This window comes from Rhinoraja longicauda, chromosome 3 (genome assembly GCF_053455715.1).
Source record: "Rhinoraja longicauda isolate Sanriku21f chromosome 3, sRhiLon1.1, whole genome shotgun sequence".
In the NCBI taxonomy this organism is placed as follows: Eukaryota; Metazoa; Chordata; class Chondrichthyes; order Rajiformes; family Arhynchobatidae; genus Rhinoraja; species Rhinoraja longicauda.
In genome coordinates this window covers 81,940,465-81,955,753 of record NC_135955.1, presented here as the reverse complement: position 1 = coordinate 81,955,753, position 15,289 = coordinate 81,940,465, and the positions used below count along the sequence as shown (strand labels likewise).

Genomic DNA, 15,289 nt, shown 5'->3' with positions numbered 1-15,289 from the left:
AACAGTATGAACATTGAATTCTTCATTTTTAAGTAATGCCTCCCACCTTTTCCCGTGACCTAGGTATATACCCGTTTCACCCACCATGTCATCCTTCATCCCCTCGCCATTATGCTCCCCTTCTAGCTATATCTCTCCCTCTGGCTTTACATTTCACAGCTTTTCTTATTTGGCACAGTTTGTCTCCTTTTAATCTCTAGCTCTGTCACTTACTCCACTCATCTGCCAATCAAACCCTCCTCACTGGTAGGAAAAGTAACTGCAGATGCTGGTTTAAATCAAAGGTAGACAAAAATGCTGGAGTAACTCAGCGGGTCAGGCAGCATCTCTGGAGAGAAGGAATGGGTGACGTTTCGGGTCGAGACCATTCTTCAGACTGAAGAAGGGTCTCGACCCAAAACATCACCCATTCCTTCTCTCCAGAGATGACTGATCCGCTGAGTCACTCCAGCATTTTGTGTCTACCTCCTCACTGGTATCCACATATCATTTGTCAGACTCTGTCCCACCTCCACTTCCCCGTTTCTGCTTTCAACTCCTATATCTACTACACGAACACTCGATAAATCTGAAGAATTTTGCTTATCCATGCTTTTTATGGGGCATCTGTAGAAGTTGGTGAGAATTGTTGGGGAAATGTCAGACTTCCTAAGCCTTCTAAGAAAGTAGAGGTATTGCTGTGCTTTCATGGCCATTACCACACTCTCCAGTTTAACATTTTAACACCACTCTTCAGTCTACAATTTAACCATGAATGTCCTGCCCAGGATTGACTTCCCAAAATGCAACGCCTTGCATCTGCATGAGCCATTTCTTAGACCACTTGCCCTGCTGATCAAGATCCTGCTGTGAGACTTGTCATACCTTATACATTTTCATCTAAATCATTCATATAAATCACATACAGCATTGGATTCCTGAGGCACACCACTATTCCAAAAAACGCCCTCTCCCACCCTCTGCTTCCTTTCTTGAACATAACATAACATAACATAACATAACAACACTTTATTGTCACTCGGCACAACACCGAGCGAAATTTCAGCAGTCACACAAAATACAGCAAAAAGAAAAGAACACAGGACACCCGACCCCAACACAAACATCCATCACAGTGACTCCAAACACCCCCTCACTGTGATGGAGGCAACAAAAACTTCCCCTCTCTTCCCCCCGCACCCACGGACAGGCAGCTCGACCCCTACCAAGGCAAACGACACGCACAGCCCCCGCAAGGGGATGGAAGGCCCCCCGGCCGAGCCGCCCCGGGCACCGAAACGTCCCGCGGCCGCACCGGGCGATGTTAAGTCCAACGGCCGAGCCGCACCGGGCACTGAAACGTCCCGCGGCCGAACAGCGCTGACGATGTTAAGTCCAGCGGCCAAGCCGCACCGGGCACTGAAACGTCCCGCGGCCACACCGGGCGATGTTAAGTCCAGCGGCCAAGCCGCACCGGGCATTGAAACGTCCCGCGGCCGAGCCGCACCGGGCACTGAAACGTCCCGCGGCCACACCGGGCACTGAAACGTCCCGCGGCCACACCGGGCGATGTTAAGTCCAGCGGCCAAGCCGCACCGGGCACTGAAACGTCCCGCGGCCACACCGGGCGATGTTAAGTCCAGCGGCCGAGCCGCACCGGGCACTGAAACGTCCCGCGGCCGCACCGGGCGATGTTAAGTCCAGCGGCCGAGCCGCACCGGGCACTGAAACGTCCCGCGGCCGAGCTGCGCCGGCAATGTTAAGGCCCGCAGCCGAGCCGCACCGGGCACTGAAACGTCCCGCAGCCGAGCTGCGCCGGCAATGTTAAGGCCCGCAGCCGAGCCGCACCGGGCACTGAAACGTCCCGCAGCCGAGCTGCGCCGGCAATGTTAAGGCCCGCAGCCGAGCCGCACCGGGCACTGAAACGTCCCGCAGCCGAGCTGCGCCGGCAATGTTAAGGCCCGCAGCCGAGCCGCGCCCCGGGGAAGAGACCTAATAAAATAAAGGTTTCCCCCCGCCCCACCCCCCCACCCCACCCCACACCCCCACCACACACCCCCACCACACATACACAGCCAAAAACAGAAACAAAAACCATCCCAACACCGACACAAACAAAAAAAAAGAAAAAAAGACAACAGACTGCCAGAGAGCCGCAGCCGTTGAAGCCAATACAATTACAGTGCTCTCCATAATGTTTGGAACAAAGACCCGTCATTTATTTATTTGCCTCTGTACTCCACAATTTGAGATTTGTAATAGAAACAATCACATGTGGTTAAAGTGCACATTGTCAGATTTTAATAAAGAGTATTTTTATACATTTTGGTGTCACCATGTAGAAATTACAGCAGTGCTTATACATGGTCCCCTGAAATGGGGGGACTATAATGTTTGGGACACAGCAATGTCATGTAAATGAAAGTAGTCATGTTTAGTATTTTGAAGCATATCCTTTGCATGCAATGACTGCTTGAAGTCTGCGATTCATGGACACCACCAGTTGCTGGGAGTCTTCTCTGGTGATGCTCTGCCAGGCCTGTATTGCAGCCATTAACTTATGCTTGTTTTGTTTTCTCTTCGGCATTTCAAAGGCATGCTCAATTGGGTTCAGATCGGGTAATTGACTTGGCCACTCAAGAATTGGCCATGTTTTAGCCTTGAAAAACTCCTTTGTTGCTTTAGCAGTATGTTTGGGATCATTGTCTTGCTGCAGAATGAACCGCCGGCCAATGGGTTTTGAGGCATTTGTTTGAACTTGAGCAGATAGGATGTGTCTATACACTTCAGAATTCTTTATGCTACTATCATCAGCAATTGTATCATCAATGAAGATACGTGAGCCAGTACCTTCAGCAGCCATACATGCCCAGGCCATAACACCCCCACCACTGTGTTTCACAGATGAGGTGGTATGCTTTGCATCTTGGGCAGTTCCTTCTCTCCTCCTTACTTTGCTCTTGCCATCACTCTGATATAAGTTAATCTTCGTCTCGTATGTCCACATTTCCTTTTTCCAGAACTGTGGTTGATCTTTTAAGTACCCGATCTGAACCCAATTGAGCATGTCTTTTATATGCTGAAGAGAAGACGGAAGGGGACTATCCCCCAAAACAAGCATAAGCTAAAGATGGCTGCAATACATAAGCTAAAGATGGCTGGCAGAGCATCACCAGCGAAGACACCCAGCAACTGGTGACGTCCATGAATTGCAGACTTCAAGCAGTCATTGCATTCAAAGGATATGCAACAAAATACTAAACATGACTACTTTCATTTACATGACATTGCTGTGTCTCAAACATTATGGTGCCCTGAAATGGGGGGGACCATGTATAAACACTGCTGTAATTTCTACATGGTGAAACCAAAATGTACAAGAATGGCCTTTATTACAATCTGCAATGTGCACTTTAACCACATGTAATTTTTTTCCTATTACAAATCTCAAATTGTGGAGTACTGAGGCAAATAAATAAATGATGGGTCTTTGTCCCAAACATTATGGAGGGCACTGCAGCTAGCTGTCTCTGGATCCCAAGCAATCTGATCTTTTTGCTGAGTGTTTCAATCAGAGAGATGCCTCATGGCTAAGCAGCTCCTATGCCTATTTATTCCTGGTACCAGTTTTTCTTTCTGTCCAGGTTTTTCCACCAAATAAATTAGCCACTCCATCTATGAGCAATAGGTAGAGTCTTGTTTTAAATTTTTTATGAACTTAGTGGCACTTGCGGTCGTTCTTGGCAAGCAGGCAAGAACAGTTGGACCGTTTATAGAAATTCGAGTGCTTGGAAATTTATGCCATATCTTCATTTTTCTTGTTCTATGATGTGGTCATTCATGCTCTCCAAAGCCTGTTGGAAATGAAATTTTCAATTCTTTCAGTGATATGCTTAGTATAATATTTCACTGAAATAGACTGTTAACTGGTTCAAGAAAGTTACATTTCATAATTTGCATTTTAATTTGACTTGTCTGTTTTAAAAAAAAAAGTTCATCAATAAATTAGAATGCTGCAGAATGGGAATGGATCCTTCGGCCCCCAATGTTTATGCTGAACATGATGCCTGGTTAAACTGATCTCACCTGCCTGGACATGATTTGCATCTCTCTATTCACGGCACTTTCAGATGCCTGAAGTGGCTTAAAAGCCATTACTGTATTTGCCACCACTGGTGGCCTTCCAGGCCCCTAACAATTTTTTTTATTTTTTTTAAATTCGACCTGCACATCCATATTTTATTACTAAAACTCATCTTGTTGGTTTGTCAATTTGTTTAATCCTGTTGATTTGTCTAGATCATTTATTGTTATTTTTAGCAGTAGCAGCTAGCTTTGACTATGATTATTGAATTTTAATTATTGAATTGACAAGTTGATTAATCATTGTCTTCATTTCTGTGGGACAGGCATATGAAATATGTTCACCATGATAAGATATTAATTTGACCAATTTGCTTAATTTAACTATATCCACAGAGAAACACACAATTTAGCAACCCATCAATTCCTCCTTTCTGTTTTTATTAAGGAAACATGGTAGGAATGGAATATCTTAAGTTATTAATGTCTCGTAGGAACTGAATAATGTAAATAAAAAATGTAGGTCCTAACTTGGTTTTGTTGTCCAAAGTAACAATAATGTTATTTGTTTGTCCAAAATTGTAGCCAGTTGAGGACAGAAGGAGAGTCCGAGCTGTCTTGCCGTACACTAAAGTGCCAGATACAGATGAAATTAGGTAAGTTGTTGAAATGTAATTGTTATTTTTGTAGATGACTGTAGTGCGGCACAGTGGCTTAGCGGTAGAATTGCTGCCTTACAGCGCCAGAGACCCGGGCTCAATCCTGACTATTAGTGCTGTCTGTACGGAGTTTGCAATTGATTGTCTGGTAAAATTGTAAATGACCTCCAGTGTGTAGGATAGTGTTAGTGTATGGGGTGATCATTGATCAGCGCAGACTCAGTAAGCCGAACAGGCTTGTGACTATTTGAAAGTCTAGTTTAGAATATTAGATACTAGTCTATCTATCAAGTACTTATCAAATGCTCCAGACCAAATAGAATAAACTGAACATCCGCCTTAAAGAGGCATCATAGCTGTCACCTCAGAGCTGCTCAGACTATGATTTTCTTGCTTCTTTTAGCCTTATTTATTTTCACATCCCCACTTCCTTCCAATTTGGTTTGTTTTGACATTCTATTAAGTTTTTAGTTTAGAGATACAGCTTGGTCTACCATGTCTGGATTGACCAGCGATCACCCCATATACTAAGTATAAGAAAATAATTGCAGATGCTGGTACAAATCGAAGGTATTTATTCACAAAATGCTGGAGTAACTCAGCAGGTCAGGCAGCATCTCGGGAGAGAAGGAATGGGCGATGTTTCGGGTCGAGACCCTTATTCTGACCCCATATACTAATGCTGTCCAACACACTAGGGACAATTTACAGATCAAATTAACCTACAAACTTGCATGTCTTTGGAATGTGCAAGGAAACCAGAGTACCTGGAGGAAACCCACACAGTCACAGGGAGAGCGTACAAACTCTGTACAGACAGCACCCCTAGACAGGGTCGCACTTGAGTCTCTGGCACTGTAAGGCTGCAACTCTACAGCTACACCACTGTGCTGCCCTGGTTTGGATTGCCACATTGGATGTAATGTACTTCAATAACTATTATCAGTGATGGCGATAAAGTGACAAAATGTTGTAAGAATAGACCTGACATATTAAACCCTTTTCAGGGAAGGAAATGTGCCGGTCTTACAAGTCTGTTCTGTTTGGGACTCGAGGCTCACAACATTGTGGTTGACTCTCCTTATAAGTCATTTCTTTGAATAGGCCACCTCATTCTTGTTCGTATCTCTGAAATATCCCAGGCTGAGTTTCATCATCAAATCTATTTTCACCATAAACCATTTCAAATATGTTTTCAAATATGCATGGATAGTGATTGATCTGGATGGCATAAGAAATAATTGTGACAGAGTGAGGACAAAGTTGTTGAGGTGATCCAAATGTTTCTGGAGCCATCTCATGAATGCTTCAACTTAAAACTTGCTTTTTGACTTTTCCATTTCATATAAAGAATCTTTGACTTGACATTGGCCCTATTTATCGTTTAATAGATTGTGGCTGATTGTTTTGCTAGCATTTTCTTTTTTTAACATCAGATTTCCAACATCTTTGATTTCCATCTTTTAATGAAGCTCAAAACATTTGCCTTCTGAACAAAGAAGAATATAGCACAGGAACAGGTGTTTGGCCCATGTTTGTGCTAACTGTGATGTCAATCCAAACCGTTATTATTGGCTTGTATATCGAAATACAATGAAGAACTTTGTTTTGCATGTTATCCAAGCAAATTAAACCAGGAAGGGGGTGAGAGAAAGAGACTAACTATCTACACCCCCGATAATTTTGTATACTTTTATCAGGTTTGCCCTATCTTTGTAAAAATTAACTCTAATTCGGTTAACACCCTGGCGATCATCTTCTGCACCCTTTACAATGCCTCAGCATCCTCCTTGCAATACGGCATCCTTTCTATAGTGTTGCAACAAGAGTTGCACACATGTCTTGCCAACTTTTATATTCTGTTCCCTCACCAATGAAGGCAGACATACCATAAACTTTGCCTTTACCTTGTTTCCTCTTGTTACCATTTGCCGAGAGCTGTGTGTATCAATATTCCTAAGGGCCCTGACATGTACTGTATCCTTTCCTTTTGCATTTTGCCTCCTAAAATGCGTCACCTCGAGCGTCCAGATTAAACTTCCGCTTCCCGCAAAGACCGTTCCCTCCTCAACTCATCTCTTCCCACCCAAACCATCCCCTCGCCAGGTACTTTCCCCTACACCACCTGTCCCTATACCTCTTCTCTACTCCGTCGAAGGACCCCAACAGTCTTTTCAGGGAAGGCAGGGATTCACTAGCACCTCCTCCAACCTCATCTACTGTACCCGCTATTCCAGGTGTGGACTCCTATATATCATGAGACAAAGCGCAGGCTCGGCAATCATTTCGCTGAACACCTCCACTCAGTCCGCCTAAACCTACCTGATCTGCTGGTTGCTAAACACTAACTCCCCCTCTCATTCCCACACAGACCTTTCTATCCTGGGCCTCCTCCATTGTCAGAGTGAGGCCTAGCCCAAATTGGAGGAACAGCATCTCATATTTCGCTTGAGCAGCATACACCATTAGATTTGGGGACAGTTACTTCCCAGCTGTTATCAGGCAGCTGTTATCAGGCAACTGAATCATCCTGTCACAACCAGAGAGCAGTGCTGAACTATTATCTACTTCTTTGATAACCTTTGGACTATCCTTGAACGGACTTTGCTGGCTTTACCTTCCACTAAACATTATTCCCATATGTTGTGCTGCAGCAAGTAAGAATTTCATTGTTCTATCTGGAACATCTATATATTAAAACTCTCGTTTGTTTGTTTGTTCCTGAACTACAGCCAAAAAAGTACATGATTGCGTGACAATTTTAGGCCCACCTTACTCACCCTTTGGTGCTAATGGAAGAAGTTTCCCTTTAGTGCTAATGGAAGACGTTTAATTGAAATCGGTGTTATATTTTTAAAGTTATTCATATTTTAAAGTTTAAATCTATCTCCTAGGGAGGAGGGGGCTGAGGGAGGAGGGGGGCTTTGAGGGGGAGGGGGGCTTTGAGGGGGAGGGGGGCTTTGAGGGGGGAGGGGGGCTTTGAGGGGGGAGGGGGGCTTTGAGGGGGGAGGGGGGCTTTGAGGGGGAGGGGGGCTTTGAGGGAGGAGGGGGGCCTTTGAGGGGGAGGGGGGCCTTTGAGGAGGGAGGGGGGCATTGAGGGAGGGGGGCTTTGAGGGGGAGCACTTTGTGGGAGGGGGGCGCTTTGTGGGAGGGGGGGCGCTTTGTGGGAGGGGGGGCGCTTTGTGGGAGGGGGCGCTTTGTGGGAGGGGGGCTTTGAAGCGGGGGGGCTTTGAGGGAGGGGGAATTGGAGGGAGGATAAGGGGGATGGAGTGGGGGGAGGGGGGAGGTGAGGGTGCTGCACCAATGCAGGAGAGGTTTGGGCCCAACGGGTCCACTTGGTCTAGTATGACAATAAAACACTCTTGACTCTTGATCTATACACTGTAAATGGATCGATTGTAATCATGTATTGTCTTTCTGTTGACTGGTTAGAACGCAACAGAAAGCTTTTCACTGTACCTCAGTACACGTGACAATACACTGAACCCCGACCTTCCCTCTCGCCAACCCTCCCCCTTCCCAGTTCTCAGACCAGTCTGACTGTCCTGATTACATTTTATTTGTATGCTTTGTTGTCACCTTCTAGCTAACAATAATCTATTCTACATTTTCCTTGATCTGCATCTCTTTTGATGTCTCGTTCTCACACACTTTATCGTTCCTTATCTCTGTGCCTCACTCTCCCCTGACTCTCTGTCTGAAGAAGGGTCTCGACTGGAACAAGTCACCCATTCTTACTATCCAGAGAAACTGCCTGTCCTGCAGAGTTACTCCAGTATTTTGTGTCTATCTTATGAAAGCTTAACTCAGCTATGTGATAACAGCACCCTCTTGTGTTCAGGGCTGACGCTTCATATTTCATGCCTGTGTGTTTACTTCAGCAACCTGAACGTGGGCCAAAATACTGGGATGTGACCAGGCTACTGCAAAATTGTTGACATTTATCATATCATATCATACATATACAGCGCGGAAACAGGCCCTTTCGGCCCACCAAGTCCGCGACGCCCAGCGATCCCCGCACATTAACACTATCCTACACACACTAGGGACAATTTTTTTTAAACATTTACCCAGTCAAATTAACCTACATACCCGTACGTCTTTGGAGTGTGGGAGGAAACCGAAGATCTCGGAGAAAACCCACGCAGGTCACGGGGAGAACGTACAAACTCCTTACAGTACAGCACCCGTAGTCAGGATCGAACCTGAGTCTCCGGCGCTGCATTCGCTGTAAAGCAGTAACTCTACCGCTGTGCTACCGTGCCGCCCCTATCGCTTTGTATCGCTTTGTATCAAGTTTGACAAATGTATTGCTGTTGTCAATAAGTAACTATTGGCTTGAATTCTGTGATTAGATACCCCCTTTCTAGATCCTTAACTATGTGAGGAAGGAATATTGAATTGAATGATACCACATGGAAACAGAGTCCATGACAACCATCAATCTCCCATTCATACTGCTTTAATGTTATCCCCCTTTCTCATCCACTCCTTACACATTTGGCAAATTACAGAGGCAAATTAACCTACAAACCTACGTATCTTTGGGATGTTTGAGAAAACCATAGCACCAGGAGAAAACCCACGCAGTCATAGGACGAATGTGCAAACTCCACACAGGCAGCACCTGAGTTAGGATTGAACCTGGGTTTCTGGTGCCGCGAGGCAACAATTCTACCAGCAATGCCACTTGTAAATATTGTTTATCTGTTCTCCTCATTATTGGTTACAATTTGATTGGACCACCTTGCAGTATAACTTCTCCATTTAAAAAATCTCACGTATCTATTTTCTCCAGAGATGCTGCCTGACCCACTGAGGTACTACAGCATTTTGCCTTCAATGCTATATTTGAATTTACGTCCACCACTTTATCTCTGCAATTACATTTAACAAAACTTGTGTGACCTTTGAAGTACATTGTCACTTGTATCCCATTAAGATGTCCTGATTAGATTGTTTGATGAAATATAATATGCTTGCACTGCTTCAGGGTGCATTGGAAAATTGATTGGGAAACTCTTGTATATCTCCTGAGTCGATAATTGTTTAAATTTTGATGAGTTTTTTGTTTCTGTTATTTGAAACAGAATTCCCTGTTCTGTGGTTTCATAATAGTTGGTCTTTTATTCACATGCAGTTTTCTGAAGGGGGATATGTTTATTGTTCACAATGAACTGGACGATGGTTGGATGTGGGTAACTAATTTGAGAACTGACGAGCAAGGCCTCATTGTAGAAGACCTGGTGGAGGAGGTGGTGAGTAGTTAGAATTAAATCTTTTTCAAATTTACCATGTTTTATTTATTCATACTACAGGGATTCTGCAATTGCTTGCTGGTAAAACTTCGTCACTTTCTTCATCTGTTTTACTTTAAAATTTGCAAATACTGAGAAATAGCTGTTGGAGCATTTATGTAAAGTTTATGTAAAGTGACCTTTTCTGCTTAGAATAATTCAAGTGTTGAATATCAAAAATGTTTGGGGATTGAAACTCATTAGCTTTATTAAAAACAATAAAATTGATGACAAGACTACATAAGAACATATTTTGTAATTAGTATGACATAGAGTCATAGAATGATACAGTGTGGAAACAAGCCCTCAGCCCAACTTGCCCACACCGGCGAACATTTCCCAGCTACACTAGTTCCACCTGCCCTCATTTGGGCCATATCCCTCCAAACCCCTCCTATCCATGTACCTGTCTAACTGTTTCTTAAATATTGGGATAGTCAATGCCTCAATTACCTCCTCTGGCAGCCTGTCCCATACATCCACCACCCTTTGTGTGAAACAGTTACCCCTCAGATTCCTATTAAATCTTTCCTCCTTCACCTTAAATTTATGTCCTCTGGTCCTCGATTCACCTACTTTGGGCAAGAGACTGTGCATCTACCCAATCTATTCCTCTCGTGATCTTATACACCTCTAAGCTCACCCCTCATCCTGCTGTGCTCCAAGGAATAGAGTCCCAGCTTACTCAACCTCTCCCTAAAGCTCAGACCCTCTGGTCCTGGCAACATCCTCGTAAATGTTAGATATTTCTATATTTACCCGAGTTTAGAAGAGCAACAAATATATATATGTTGTCTACTAGCTTAGAAAAATACCATGTAAAATCATCTGAACATTTTCAATGCACTAATTAGTTTAGTTCTTTTGATATGTTTATTCAGACTTTTAAATAAATAGGCATTTTAGACAATAGACAATAGGTGCAGGAGTAGGCCATTTGGACGTTTGAGCCAGCACCACCATTCACTGTGATCATGGCTGATCGTCCACAATCAGTACCCTGTTCCTGCCTTCTCCCCATATTCCTTCGCTATCTTTAAGAGGTCTATCTAACTCTCTTGAAAACATCCAGAGAATTGGCCTCCACTGCCTTCTGAGGCAGAGAATTCCACATATTCACAACTCTCTGGGTGAAAATGTTATTCCTCATCTCCGTTCTAATCGGCCTACCCCTTATTCTTAAACTGTGGCCCCTGGTTCTGGACTCCCCAACATCGGGAACATGTTTCCTGCCTCTAGTGTGTCCAATCCCATAATAATCTTATGTTTCAATAAGATCCCCTCTCATCCTTCTAAATTCCAGTGTATACAAGCCCAGTCGCTCCATTCTTTCAACATATGACAGTCCTGCCATCCCGGAAATTAACCTTGTGAACCAACGCTGCACTCCCTCAATAGCAAATTTGGAGACCAAAACTGCACAAAAACTCCAGGGAGGCAACAGACCATCCTCGATTCTTGCCTGCTGCCACAGAATCTCCTTTCCACATCTCGGACAATGGAGTCACCCACCCTCTGGCTCTTCCCAAGGTCGGTCTCGCCGGTTGAGTCTCATCGCTAGGATTGGAGCCATCGACCTGTCCGCTGCTCGGACTTGAAGCGTCCTCTGCCCCGACAGCTCCCAAGAGAGTGTACCTGTTTTCATTAGGCACAGCCACCGGGGTCTCCTGCACTCCACGTTTACTCCCCTTTCTCACAGTCACCCACCTTTGCTTTTCCTGTTTCCTTGGCGTGACAAACTCACTGTAGGTCCTGTCTAGGAAACTCATTTTCCCAGATGGCCCAGAGGTCATCCAGTTGCTTCTCCAATTCATTCGGGAGCTGCACCTGGACACAATTTCTACAGGTGTAGTTTCCAGCAGCTCCAGCGCTGTCCCTAACTTGCCACATCCTGCAGGAAACACACTGTACCAACTTGCCTGCCATTTCCTCAATGGACAAAAATCACAAATTTCGATCAAGTGTAGCCTCCTTGCCTCAGCCTCCTTGCCAAAGACTCAAATTTTCATCATTGACAATTCAACCTTAATTGATAGAAACTGTAAAATTGCATATGGAGGAGCTTTTCGGCCCGCTCCATTCTGGATAGCCCGTAAGTTTGGAGCAGCAGCTCCTTAAGGGCTTTATACTTGTCGTGGGTGGGGAGGTCCTCAAGGAACTCCGTGACCTCTTCGGCCGTGTCCTGGTCAAGGGCTCCCACCAGGTGGAAAAAGCGGGTATCATCTGTTGTGATGCCCCGCAGCTGGAACTGGGCCTCCGCTTGGTGAAACCAAACGCGAGCCCGGGTGGTCCAGAATGTCGGGAGCTTGATGCCTACCGCGTCGACAGCTGCCCCCTGGTCGGCCTGCGAGCCGGACGAACGGTCGGCTTTCCATCGTGTGTCCATCCTATTATCAATGGACTGTCGGGGTCACCAATGTGGCGCGTCGGAAGAGGCCCGAAATAAAGGCGAGGAGCCGGGTATTTCGGGACGGTCGGTTTTATTACTCAGTTATCAGACCGGTCAAGTCTGCTGGAATGACTTCGCGCCCAAACCCTCGTCCTTGTATCCTTAGCAAAGGACCGCCCCCCTGGACTGGTCCATTCCCGTGCCGAGGGGTCGGTAGTGGTATGGCCCGACCCTTGGGAGCCGCCACAACAAACTGCTTAGAGACTGGTGATGGTGCACATCAACTCCAGCCAGCCTTGATCCCCAGTAGTTTGCTTACATCGCAACATCAGATACTATCTAGAAGCATAGTGGAGTACATGCCCCAATCAGCATCAATGGTGCTGAATGAAAATGGTTGAGCACTTCATGTTCCTTGGCCTTAATCTACCAATGATCTGTGGTGGATCAACCACATTGATGCAATAGCCCAGAAGACAGACTTCCTGAGGATACACAGTAAATGTTGGCATGTCTCCAATGACTTACAAATTTCTACAGATGCACCATAGAAAGCATACTGTCAGGTTGCATCACAGCTTGATTTGCTCTGCCCAAGACCGCAAGAAAGAGAGTTGTAGATGTAGCCCAATCCATTGCACAGACCAGACTTCCCACTATTGACTCCATCTACACTGAAATCTGCCTCAGGAAAAACAGCCATCTTCAAAGACATGAAGGTGTGCACCACCAGACTTGGGAACAGCTTACTCCCTTCTGTTATCAGGCTTTTATCATACTCCCCCATTCTCTATTTCTGAGCCTCCCACTTTTATCTCCTTTCACCCCTTTTGGTTCCATCTACCTACTGGCCAAATATTTCACCCACTATTTCCTCCCCCATCTGGGTCTGGTTCTAACTTTCCTTTAGCTCTCCCTTAATGGTCACCTTCCTTACTTATCAGATTCCAGCATTGAAAGCCTTCGTGTTCTTGTGTATCACTCGCCTACCTGTATCAACCTTCATCCTCCTTCCTGGTTCCTTCTGCTGTTTTTTTGTTTTGTTTGTGCTTGTATATGGAATGTCTGGTGCATAACTGAGGACATGCACTGTTGCTGGGATTCAATCAGGAAGAATTGATTTACCAATTTCTAAGGTTATTTGGGGAAAACTCTAAACAAACATAATCAGAATATTGGGAGTAGAAGCAGGAATTAGCCACAAGGTCCTCAAAGCCTGCTCTACCATTCACTGAGATTCTGGGGGGTTTTCACCTCAATTCCACTTTCCCAAACTAACTTGATACCCTTGATTCCCGAATTATCTACAAACTCTCAATCTGTCTTGAAAATGCCAAGTAACTGAACCTCCAATCTGGATTGTTTTACAGGACCGTGAAGAAGATCCACATGAAGGAAAAATGTAAGATATTAAAAAGTTTTCATTAGTTGTATTACCTATAAAAATAAGTCACCCCTGGACTGAAAACAGTTGATGGAGGGATAAGCTATTCATAAGTACAGCAATGAACACAACAAAAGTTTGAATTTCATTTTCTCTGATAATTGTTTTGGGTTAGGACCCTTCTTCGGACTCCAAACTGCAGTCTCTTGTCCTTCCACCCTCCAGCGATTTGTTCTTTGCTCAAGATTGCAGCATTTGCAGTCTCCTATGTCTCCAGACAGCAAAAAAAGATAGCAAGAACATTTTTCACACGCTGGTGATATTTAGTTAAACAGGTCATAAGTTCATGGGTAGGATGGGAGGTTTTCTGGAGATTTGTGGGAGATTCTCCCCCTACACACACAGAATGGTTGGAGTCTGGGATGGGTTGCCTGAAGAGGTATTGGTGGCAGATGCTGTAAGGTATTGGAAAAGCATTTAGATAAGTACTTGAATAGTCAAGATGTGGAAAGTTACAAACCTACTGTGGGTAAATGGGATTAATATAGACTAGTACTATGGACACCATGAACATGATGGGCTGATGGGCCTGTTTTTGCAACAAATCTTCCCACATTTTATATAAGTTTAGTCTGTAAAGGTAACTCTCTAGGAAACCTACGTAGTTGGGCAATTTGATTAAATTACAAAAAAAATTAAAGTTATTAATTGCTTTTCAGTTGGTTTCGTGGGAAGATATCAAAGCAAGAGGCGTATAATCTACTAATGACAGGTAATGATTGATTACAGATAATATAGCTTATTTGCATATTGAGAACATGATATTTCTGAAGTATTTTGATAATTTGTTTCCTTTGCTCTATCAAAATGCTGCATTTTTATTTTTGCAACTATGAAACTGGTTTTGGTGCACAATACTTTAATTTGTAAAAATAAAAGCTTTAATACCAATGTAAAATCTTTATTTTGCTTAATTTAAATTTTCTTCAAAAGTCCAATTAAATACTGATGAAAATGTTGAACATTGTGGTTTTAAAGGATCCACATGTAGCTTTGAAAATGGGGGACAGAAAATCCAAATATTGTTCCATAATGCCACCTATTGCTTTATTAATCTTCTCCATTAACACTTTTTGTAACTATAATTTAGTTTTAGTTTTGATTATAATTTTGACAAAAGAATTTTTAAGCAAAAATTAAGCAAAAAATAGTATATAGCCTTGTAAAACTTGTCCCTTTTGTTAAAAGCACCACAATTCATTCATGGCAATATGTTTTTAAACTTGAAGTCTTCACTTTCTCTCCAAACTAATTCTGTTTGGAATTCTCTTTTTGCACAAAACAAAATTTGTTAACTCCATTGCAGCCACCAAGCAATCAATTTATTTTGTTCATGAATTGTTATTCATCTAGGTAAATTTGTTGAATTTTTCAGTTTTTTGCAAGATCCAAGTTGAATTAAGGAAAGCCAAATTATACTTTTTAAAATGTTATG

The 15,289-nt window shown here is 43.9% G+C and overlaps 1 protein-coding gene across 2 annotated transcripts in view; it reads left to right on the top strand.

Annotated features, from left to right (window-relative positions):
- The window catches only part of LOC144592132 (ras GTPase-activating protein 1-like), a 90,879-nt gene that overhangs the window by 28,900 nt on the left and 46,690 nt on the right, over positions 1 to 15,289 (top strand). For both annotated transcript variants that reach the window (XM_078396531.1, XM_078396532.1), the window contains exons 4-7: positions 4,648 to 4,718; positions 9,865 to 9,982; positions 13,781 to 13,812; positions 14,514 to 14,566. In XM_078396531.1, coding sequence (XP_078252657.1) covers positions 4,648 to 4,718; positions 9,865 to 9,982; positions 13,781 to 13,812; positions 14,514 to 14,566 — 274 coding nt within the window. The remainder of the gene's footprint in view (positions 1 to 4,647; positions 4,719 to 9,864; positions 9,983 to 13,780; positions 13,813 to 14,513; positions 14,567 to 15,289) is intronic.